We start from the raw sequence: 10,000 nt of genomic DNA on the forward strand, positions 1-10,000 counted from the left end.
CCAATATGACGTTTAATCTCAGTCTGTCGCTAATCGTCCGTTTGACAGTTAACAGTAATCTAGAATAGCCGAGGGTGTTATGTCGGTTATAATTTCAGCTAACTTGCCCTTTTTCATCAAGTTTTATTTGAAGGGGTGTTATGTATGTGTGTGTGTGTGTTTTTTTGTGTCAAGTTGGGAGAGGGAGGTGAGAAATGGTTTAATTCTTTTTGGTTTTGTTTTCTGTTTCTCCCTCCCTCTCTCTCTCCCTTCTCTCACTCTCTCACCTCTCCTCTCTTCTCCTCCTCTCTCTCTCTCTCTCCTCTCTTCTCTCTCTCTCTCTCTCTCTCTCTCTCTCTCTCTCTCTCTCTCTCTTCTCTCTCTCTCTCTCTTTCTCTCTCGCGCTTTCGCTCTTTCCCCCTCCCTCCCTCCCAATCTCTCCCCTCTTCCCTCCCCCACTTTCACCTCCCCGTTTCCCTCTTCATCCCCTTCCCTTCCCCCCTCCTTCCCCCCCTCTTCCCTCGGATCCAGCCCCCTTTCCCCTCCCCCATTCCCCGCGGGGGCGACGTCTCCCCAGCAGTGGAATTTTATGATGTGGCCTCAGCACCTCAGCACCCAATTTGTGGCTTAAGTTAGCGTCAAGCCTGACCGCTCGAGACTTATGGTGCAGGGAAAAGGGGGGAGGAGGGGGAGGGGGAGAGAAAGCGGTGAGGGGCTTGATACAGAGGGAGGCGATGGTTTACTGGTTATGGTGTTTTCCCTCTTCCGTGTTTTCGTCTTCTTATGATTGCTCTTCCCCCTCCTCCTCCTCCCCTTCTTTTTTTTCTTTTCTCTTCTCTTTTCAATCTTATCCTCCTCCTTCTCCTCCTCCTTCTCAATTTTCTTCTTCTTTTTCTCCTTCATTTTCTTTTTCATCATTTATATCTTATTATTATTCTCTTTTAGCTTCTTTTTCTCACTTTCTTCGTCTTCTTCTAATATATCATCCTCACCACATATTTAGTAACGAAAGAAACCAAAAGTATAAAAAAAGACGAAACTCCCTTTTTCAAATAGTGACTCCGACATGAATTCGTCTCCTTAATGAGGCCGTTTAAGGGAAGCTGATGGTTTTATTTGCTTCACAATTTAACGCCAATTACCCCAAAATTCCCCGCATCTTCCCCGCTTTGTGCCTCTGTCTTGCAAGTGCTCGTTAGCCTCGCCCTTGGATCTGAGGGCGCGCGTGTATGCAAATCGTTATGATCTCTCCCGCAAGATTTTGGATGGATTGGTGTGTGTTCCGTGTGTGGGTATGTGTGTGTGTTTATTGATATATATCTGCGTGTGTGTGTGTGTGTGTGTGTGTGTGTGTGTGTGTGTGTGTGTGTGTGTGTGTGTGTGTGTGTGTGTGTGTGTGTGTGTGGAGAGAGAGAGAGAGAGAGAGAGAGAGAGAGAGAGAGAGAGAGAGAGAGAGAGAGAGAGAGAGAGAGAGAGAGAGAGAGGAGAGTTTATTGATATAAATGTGTGTGTGTGTGTATGTGTATGTGTGTGTGTATGTGTATGTGTATGTGTGTGTGTGTGTGTGTGTGTGTGTGTGTGTGTGTGTGTGTGTGTGTGTGTGTGTGTGTGTGTGTGTGTGTGTGTGTGTGTGTGTGTGTGTGTGTGTGTGTGTGTGTGTGTGTGTGTGTGTGTGTGTGTGTGTGTATGCGCGCGCGCTCGCGCGTATGTGTGTATGTGTATATATATACATATATACAAACACGTACATATATACATATATCATGTTTATTCGTAGGCAACGCTTATGTAAAGACAAACACCGCTGGATTTTCTAAGAAACAACTTCACTAAGAATTTCGTACCTTATTGTTCTCTAAGACTGTTTCCGCGTATCAGCCTTCAAGGGAGGGATGTCGAGGCTCGTGTGGTGGGGGGAGGGGACAGGGGGAGGGGTTTTGTTATATTGAGAGTGAAGTTTGGTTTAGTGTTGGCTCAATGACACTCCTCTTCTTCTTGTTTTGTTGTTGTTAGTGTTTATGATTATTGTTGGTATTAATACTGCAATTACTGCTATTAATACTGCTGATGATGCTGTAGTAACTATTACTTTACTACTTCTACTGCTACTGCTAGTACTACTAATACTAATACTTCTAGTACTAATACTTATGATACTACTTTCTATTGCTCCTTCTCATGCTCCTCCTCTTACTACTGCTACTGCTGCTGCTGCTGCTGCTGCTGCTGCTGCTGCTGCTGCTACTACTACTACTACTATTGTTGCTGCTTTTACGTAAATTTTCTAGCCGACATGTTCCTCTCGTCTCGGCGTGTCGGTCTCCCTCATAAGACCGGAGGAGACGAGGGCTTCAGGTAACGAAAGAGGGAAGATGCAAGGATGAACTATTATGCAAGAAGGAAGGAGAGGGTGCGAAGGAGGGGTATGGGAGGGAATGGAAGAGAATGGAGGGCATAGGGAGGAGTACGGGAGGGGATGGAAGTAATGGAGGGCATATGATACGAAAGGAGGTATGGAAGGAGACGAAGGAGATATATATTGGGGGTGGCTAGGGTGCGGAGAAGGGCATGGGAGGAAATAGAATAAGGGGAAAACCGAAGAAGAAGAGGAAGAGAAAAAAAGAAACAATCGGGAAAAAGGGAATAGCAGAGCAAGGACGAATAAACCTAATTAAAGCACGGGAATAAAAGAGGGAGAGAGATAGGGAGAAAGAAGAGAAACGCAACAGCTGTATTGTGACGATACAGCTGTTGCATTTCCAGAGCGCTGGCATATAGTGGTATACTAAGCAAAGGAAGAAATATAAGCCAAGGGGAGTGTGTGTACTCAAGGGAAGGGGGGAGTGGGGGTGTAGGGGGAAGGATGGTGTGTCTCCGGGGGTCGGGGGAGGGGGTGGGGGAGAAGGACGAGTGGGATGAAAATCTATATGTGTTTGCTGTATTTAATTAGCGAGCGATGAAGGGGCGGGAGGGAGAGAGAGAGAGAGAGAAAGAGAGGAATTTATGGTTTTGTAGATGTTGGTTAGGATGCCACGAGTGCCTGCGTTGGTGCGTTTTTTTTTTCTTTTTTTTTGTTATTTGTTTATTGTTTTTTCTATTTTTTTTTTCAGAGTCTTTTTCGTGATTAATTCTGCGCGCCTACAATAGTCGTACATGCACATGCGTAAGCACCTCTACATGCGCACATCACACACACACACACCGAACGCCCCCCCCCCCCCCAACACGCAGAGAGAGAGAGAGGGAGAGAGAGAGAGAGAGAAAAGGAGAGAGAGAGAGAAAAAGAGAGAGAGAGAGAGAAAGAAAGGAAAGAAAGAAGAAAGAGAGAGAGAGAGGAGAGAAGAAGAGAGAGAGAGAGAGAGAGAGATTAGAAAAAGAGAGAGAGAGAGAAGAAAGAGTAAGAAAAAGTAAGAGAGAGAAGAAAGAGTAGGAAATGGTAAGAGAGAGAAAAAATCAGATAATAAGGGAGAAAGAAAGAAAGAAACAGAGAAATAGAGAGTGAGAGGGCGGGAGAGAGAGATTAAGCTGCATCTTGCCTAAACATTTGTCTCCTCACTTATTTAGCTTCCCGGGTCTGGGGCGTGCGAGGGATCCGTGTAATGCAAGGATCAGGAATGGACGGGTGGCGTCGCTGCGCTATTTCCACGGGGCGCGACGCTCCCTCTGAGGCTGTAGCTGTCAAGGGCGCCTTCCCTCGGGAGGGGGGAAAGGGGGGGGGGGAGGACATGACCTTTCTCTGGACTCGCGAGTCTTGCTCTTGCTCCCGGCTCTCCTTGGTTTCTTCCTTCCTTTCTCTCTCTCTCTCTCTCTCTCTCTCTCTCATCTCTCTCTCTCTCTCTCGTCTCTTTCTCGCTCTCTCTCTCCTCTCTCTCTCTCTCTCTCTCTTCTCTCTCTGTCGTCTCTTCCTTCTCTCCTCTCTCCCTCTCTCTCTCGTCTTCGATCTATCTTTCCGTCCCTCCCCCCCACCCCACCTCTCTCTCTCTCTCTCTCGCTCTCTCACCCCTCTCTCTCTCTCTCTCCCTCACCCTCTCTCTCTCTCTCCTCTCCTCTCTCTCTCCTCTCTCTCTTCCTCCTCTCTCTCTCCTTTCCCCTCTCTCTCTCTCTCCTCCCCCACACCACTCTCTCTCTCTCTCTCTCCTCTCTCTCTCCCCTCCCTCTCTCCTCTCTCTCTCTCTCTCTCTTCTCTCTCTCTCTCTCTCTCCTCTCTCACACACACACACACCCTCACACACACACACACACACACACCACACACACACACACACACACACACACACACACACACACACACACATTCTCTCTCTCTCTCTTTTTAAATCTCTACCTACATTCTGGATGTCTCGTCATTCCTCATAGTACCTCCTCCTCCTCCTCCCTCCTCCTCCCCTCCTCCTCCTCCTCCTCCTCCCCCTCCTCCTCCCTCCTTCTCCTCCTCCCCCCCTCCCCCCTCCCCCCTCCCCCCCCCCCCTCCTCCTCCTTCCCTCTATGTCCCCAACTCCTCTAAGCCTCTGGAGTGTTTCTTGAAGGAGTTTCCAGCTGGTGCCGGCACAAGGAGGAGCGACCCCACCAGTTGCGTCCGTCTTCAAGGAGGGGGTCTTTCTTGAGGGAGAGTAGGGGTGGGGGGAAGAAGGGGAGGTTGGGGAGAAAGGAGGGAGGGGTGGGGAGTAGGGGAAGGAAAGGGGAGGGAAAGGAGGGGTAGGTGAGAAAGGAGATGGATGGGTAGGTTGAGGGGAAAAGGGGAGGTGGGGAGAACGAGAAGGAAAGGAAAGGGAAGGGAGGTAAGAGAGGAAAGATGGCCGGGAGGTTGTGGGGAAGGAGGGAGAGAAAGAGGGGAGATGGCGAATATGGGAAGGAAAGGAGAGGGAAAGGAGGGTAGTGGTGAAAGGAGAAGAAATGTAAAAGTGGAGAAAGGAAAGGGATAAAAAATATTAGGTGTAGAGGGGAAAGGGAAAGAAACGTTCAAGTGTAGAAGGGAAAGGGGAATGTAAAAAAAATGTAAATTGAAATAGAGGGAAGAAAAGGGAGGGGAGAAAGAAGGGGAAAAGGGAAAAGGAGAAAGAGAGGGAAGAGACGAAGAGGGGAAGGGATGAGCGTTCGAGCTGGAGAGATTGATCGCGAGTGGTGGGATTAATTGGGGAGTGAGAAGGAGATTGCCGGGAGGCTGGCCGAGCTGATGCGTGGAGGTGGAGGTGGAAAAGGGATGGAGGTGGAGGTGGGTGTGGAAAAGGAGATGGAGGTGGGAGTGGAAAAGGAGGTGGAGGTGGGGGTGGTAAAGGAGATGGAGGTGGAAAAGGAGATAGTGGTGGGTGTGTAGGTGGAGGTGAATGTATAGGTGGAGGTGGGTGTGGAAAAGGAAATGGCGGTGGGTGTTTAGGTGGAGGTGGACGTGTATGTGAAGGTAGAAGTGTGGGTTTAGTAGAGATGGAGATGGAGGTGGATGTGAAGGAGGAGGTGATGATAAACGTGGAGGTGGAAACAGGTATAAAAGTGGATGTGAAGGTGGAAGTGGGTCTGAAGGTGGATCCATTCGGAGGCCCTAGCGGAGGCGGACGTGGAGGTGGCGTTAACGATAGGGATACAGGCGATGATGGAGGTTTAGGTGGAAGAACAAATAAAAAGTGGAAAAGGGATAAAAAAGAAGAAACCAAAGACGAGGCTAATTTAAAACAAGAAAAAAAGAGAGACATAGGTGGGAAGAGAGAGAGAGAGAGAGAGAGAGAGAGAGAGAGAGAGAGAGAGAGAGAGAGAGAGAGAGAGAGAGAGAGAGAGAGAGAGAGACAGAGAGAGAGAGAGAGACAGACAGACAGACAGAGAGAGAGAGAAGTACCAGAAAAAAAAATACTGATATATATTTTTTTCTTAAATCTATAAATCAGATACAGACACAAGGCCCCCCAGTTAAACGTCACGTTACAAAATAATAATAGTAATAATAATAATTATAATAATAATAATAATAATAATGATGATGATGATGATGATAATAATAAATAAAAAATAAATGAAGACTCTCTCGCTAGCTCCAGTGCCCCCTGTGCTTGCGTGCTTGTTATCGGCTCCGGCCAACTGATGACATGTCGATACTGGCGGGAAGCAATTATTTTTTCCGGCTATAGCTATGATTACCCCCTTATTAATGGCGTGTAAGTATGCCTCTTCCGCCGAGCCAGAGTGTTATCGTGCATGCAAAAAGCAGAGATGAATTGGGGAACGCGGGGGGGAGGTGTGGTGAGGGGGAGGGGGCGGGGTCTGTTCTTCTTCTTATTATTATTATTATCATTGTCGTTGTTATTTTTCCTTTTTGTTGTGTTTTTTTTTTCTCTCAAATTTTCATTCAAGTAACTTTATCTTTCTTGTTTTTTTCTTTTTTCTTATCCATCATTGTCACTTTCTCGTTTGCTTTCCTCCTCCTCTTCCTCTTCCTCTTCCTCTTCCTCCCCCCTCTCCCTTAACCCCTCACCCCTCACCCCTCATCCTCCTCCTTCCCCTTCCCTCCTCTCTCCCTATCTCTCCTCCTCCCTCCTCCTCCTCCTCCTCCTCCCTCCTCCTCCTCCTCCTCCTCCTCCTCCTCCTCCTCCTCCTCCTCCTCCTCCTATGAGTCGTATTGCGTGCGACAGCTTCAAGGATCGGGGAAGGTATCAGGATGTGGTTGTTATTTTTTTCCTGTACCTGTATGGAGGAATGGAGGAGGGGGGGAGGGAGAGGGAAGGAGGGAGGGAGGGGGAAGGAGGGAGGGAAGGGGAAAGGGAGGGAGGGAGGGAGATTGAAGAAGGGAGAGAGAAGGAGAGAAGGAGGGAGTGGGAGAAAGGGAAGCTAGGAACGGCCTCAAGGAATGGAGGGAGGGAGAGGGAAGTTAGGAGCTGTAGAGGGAATTAAGGAGCGGTTAGATTAGAAAAGGGAGAGAGAGAGGGAGAGGGAGATTGGAGGCTGACCCTCAGAGACACGCTGACGCTTTTACCCCGACAGACACAAGCACACAGCGCGCGTGCGTGTACTTCTCCATTTCGTACGCCCAGAGGCCTTTGGGCTTATTTATTATTTACCTTGTTTTCTTGTCAGCCATTTTGATGCGAAGAAGTAGGCTTAAGGCCTGCTCCTCCCCTCACCCACAGCCCCCATCTCTCTCTCTGTATGTATGTATGTATGTATGTATGTACGTACATATATATGTATGTATGTATGTATATATATATATATATATATATATATATATATATTATATTATATATATATATATATATATTTGTGTGTGTGTTGTGTGTGTGTGTGTGTGTGTGTGTGTGTGTGTGTGTGTGTGTGTGTGTGTGTGTGTGTGTGTGTGTGTGTGTGTGTGTGTGTGTGTGAAGAGAGAGAGAGAGAGAGAGAGAGAGAGAGAGAGAGAGAGAGAGAGAGAGAGAGAGAAAATGGTAAAACACTTCCGTGTTGATACTATGGCAGAAAAACCCACACTTCACAAACTAGTTTTATTGAAAATGAGACTCGTTTTGTTTTTTCTACCATATATATATATATATGTGTGTGTGTGTGGTGTGTGTGTGTGGTGTGTGTGTGTGTGTGTGTGAGAAAGAGAGAAGAGAGAGAGAGAGAGAGAGAGAGAGAGAGAGAGAGAGAGAGAGAGAGAGAGAGAGAGAGAGAGAGAGAGAGAATGGTAAAACACTTCCGTGTTGATACTATGGCAGAAAAACCCGCACTTCACAAACTAGTTTTATTGAAAATGAGACTCGTTTTGTTTTTTCTACCATATATATATATATGTGTGTGTGTGTGTGTGTGTGTGTGTGTGTGTGTGTGTGTGTGTGTGTGTGTGTACGTACACTAACTGAAATGAGTCATTCCTAATCATTTTTTATCAGCGATGGACCAAGCTATTAATATCAAACGCTTGTTATCTCCAAAAGGCTTATATACCAATGCCCCCTATCTCTCCTATCGAGCTGTTTATCTTATCTGAAGTTGTTATAATCGGAAAGCAGGGTCTGTGCCGTTCCTTGGCTATCGCTTGGCCCGCCAGTCTGTGGGCCTTTGTTCGTGTGCTCGTGTGTGGGATGGCACGGGGAAGATTTTGTCGTTTGTCGAGGTGGTTTCCATGACGTGATGTGATAAATGGGGAACTGGGAGGGAGAGAAGGAGAGCGGAAGAGGGATTGAAATTGAGAGGAGGAGAGAGGAAGAGAAGGAGGGAGAAAGGAAGGAAGGAAAGGGGAGAGAGAGAAAAATAAGTAGATAAATTAAGAAAGAAAGAACGAAAGAGATGTAGAAAAAGAGATCGAGACAATTTCCACACGCATTAATATACAGATAGTCAGGCCTAGATGTATGAATGAACAAACAAATAAATGAAATGAAAGTGCCGTTTCTCCAGACACGCATTTCGCCCGTACCTCCTCGGAGATATTATCATAACAGACATGGTTATTCATTAAGCGAAACCGGGTTTTTTTCTCTCTATGTTTCGCTTCAGGATGACGTCATGCGTGAAGCGGAAGAAGAAGAGAGGGGAAAAAGAACGGAAAAGATGATGAGTTGTTCTTAGATGTGGAATAAATTTTCATTTTTGGGTTTCATGAAAAAGTGCTGACGAATGGAGTTGACTCTGTGAGTATTTGCGTGTGTGTGTGTGTGTGTGTGTGTGTGTGTGTGTGTGTGTGTGTGTGTGTGTTTGGTGTGTGTGTGTGTGTGAGAGAGAGAAGAGAGAGAGAGAGAGAGAGAGAGAGAGAGAGAGAGAGAGAGAGAGAGAGAGGGGGGGGGGGGAGTGGGAAAGGGAAATAAAGACAAAAAGAGAAATATATAGAGAGAGAGTTGGGGGGGGGAGGTAAAAAAGAGACGAAAAAGGAAAAGGAACGGGACAGTAGGTGATGAGATATTAATGCAAAAGGAAGACAAAGAGAACGATAATCCAATAACAGACATATGGTGGTATTAACAATAATGATAGAATTATAACATTAATGTTATAAATTATGAGGGAACTTCATTTCCAGTAAAAGCCATGATTATCGTATTAATAATCAATCCGTAAAATATAAACCAAAAGCAATATAGAAAAACAAAATAAGAAAAACAGTGTAAGGGAGAAACAGAAGAGAATTGATAATAAAAGCAGAGGCAAGCGCGGCACAGGGAAAGGGAGAGGAACGAAGGTGTAGGATGAGTTGGGTAGTTGAGTGAGAGCCGAGATAGGAAGTTCTCCCTCTCTAACCACAAGATGAGAGGACAACGCAACTTTCTTATCGCCAGCTGGAGGTGCGGGGGGAGGGGGGAGGTGCGGGGGGAGGGGGAGAGGGGGGATAGGTTGGAAGGCTGGGGAGGGGGGGAGCACATGTTGGGTTTGTGGGGAGGGAAGGGAGGGTGGACAGAGGATGCTGAGAAAGGGGAAGGGTATATGCTGTGTGTGTGTGTGTGTGTGTGTGTGTGGTGTGTGTGTGTGTGTGTGTGTGTGTGTGTGTGTGTAGTGTAGTGTTACTGTATTTTCCCATCCTCTCAAACTTCAATTTATCCTCTCGCTTTATCCCTCTGTATCCACATCGTGGAATATATTTATTAACCCGCCTAATCGCAGTAACAGGCATCGAACGATTAAAACAATAATTTCTTCAGCACCGAAATTGCGGACTCCCGATGCCTCTAGACCAGTACTGGCAGCGCTCGATTACTCTGCAATAAAATCTACGGTAATTGGTAGCCAGGTTTGTATGTTCGATGCTGGATCTCGGTCCGACTGTTCCCTTGCGCCAATCTTTGCCGATTTACGTTGTACCCACCGAGTGTTTACGAGGGTGTATTTCTGTTTATATACTGGTGTGTGGCACATACTCGCTCGCACACGAACATGCACACGCGCTCGCGCACACGCAAACACACACACACACACACACACACACACACACACACACACACACACACACACACACACACACACACACACACACACACACACACACACACACACACACAAGAAAAAAAGTAGTATGATATCAGATTTATAAGAGGATTAGAGAATGTGATTACTTATCATCGAATGC

General features: G+C 46.7%; 1 protein-coding gene across 3 annotated transcripts in view; it reads left to right on the plus strand.

The window, feature by feature from the left end:
• LOC119597683 overlaps nt 1–10,000 on the plus strand; it is a 138,197-nt gene that overhangs the window by 554 nt on the left and 127,643 nt on the right. Inside the window, exons 1-2 of one of the 3 annotated variants that reach the window (XM_037947398.1) lie at nt 7,999–8,056; nt 9,544–9,649. The exons of 1 other annotated variant lie outside the window; for it this stretch is intronic. In XM_037947398.1, coding sequence (XP_037803326.1) covers nt 8,025–8,056; nt 9,544–9,649 — 138 coding nt within the window. In that variant the 5' untranslated portion in view covers nt 7,999–8,024. Of the gene's footprint in view, nt 1–7,998; nt 8,057–9,537; nt 9,650–10,000 lie in introns of those variants that run through there. One more of the 3 variants, XM_037947325.1, reaches the window with a different exon arrangement.

The sequence above is a fragment of the Penaeus monodon genome, chromosome 1 (genome assembly GCF_015228065.2).
Source record: "Penaeus monodon isolate SGIC_2016 chromosome 1, NSTDA_Pmon_1, whole genome shotgun sequence".
Lineage (NCBI taxonomy): Eukaryota > Metazoa > Arthropoda > Malacostraca > Decapoda > Penaeidae > Penaeus > Penaeus monodon.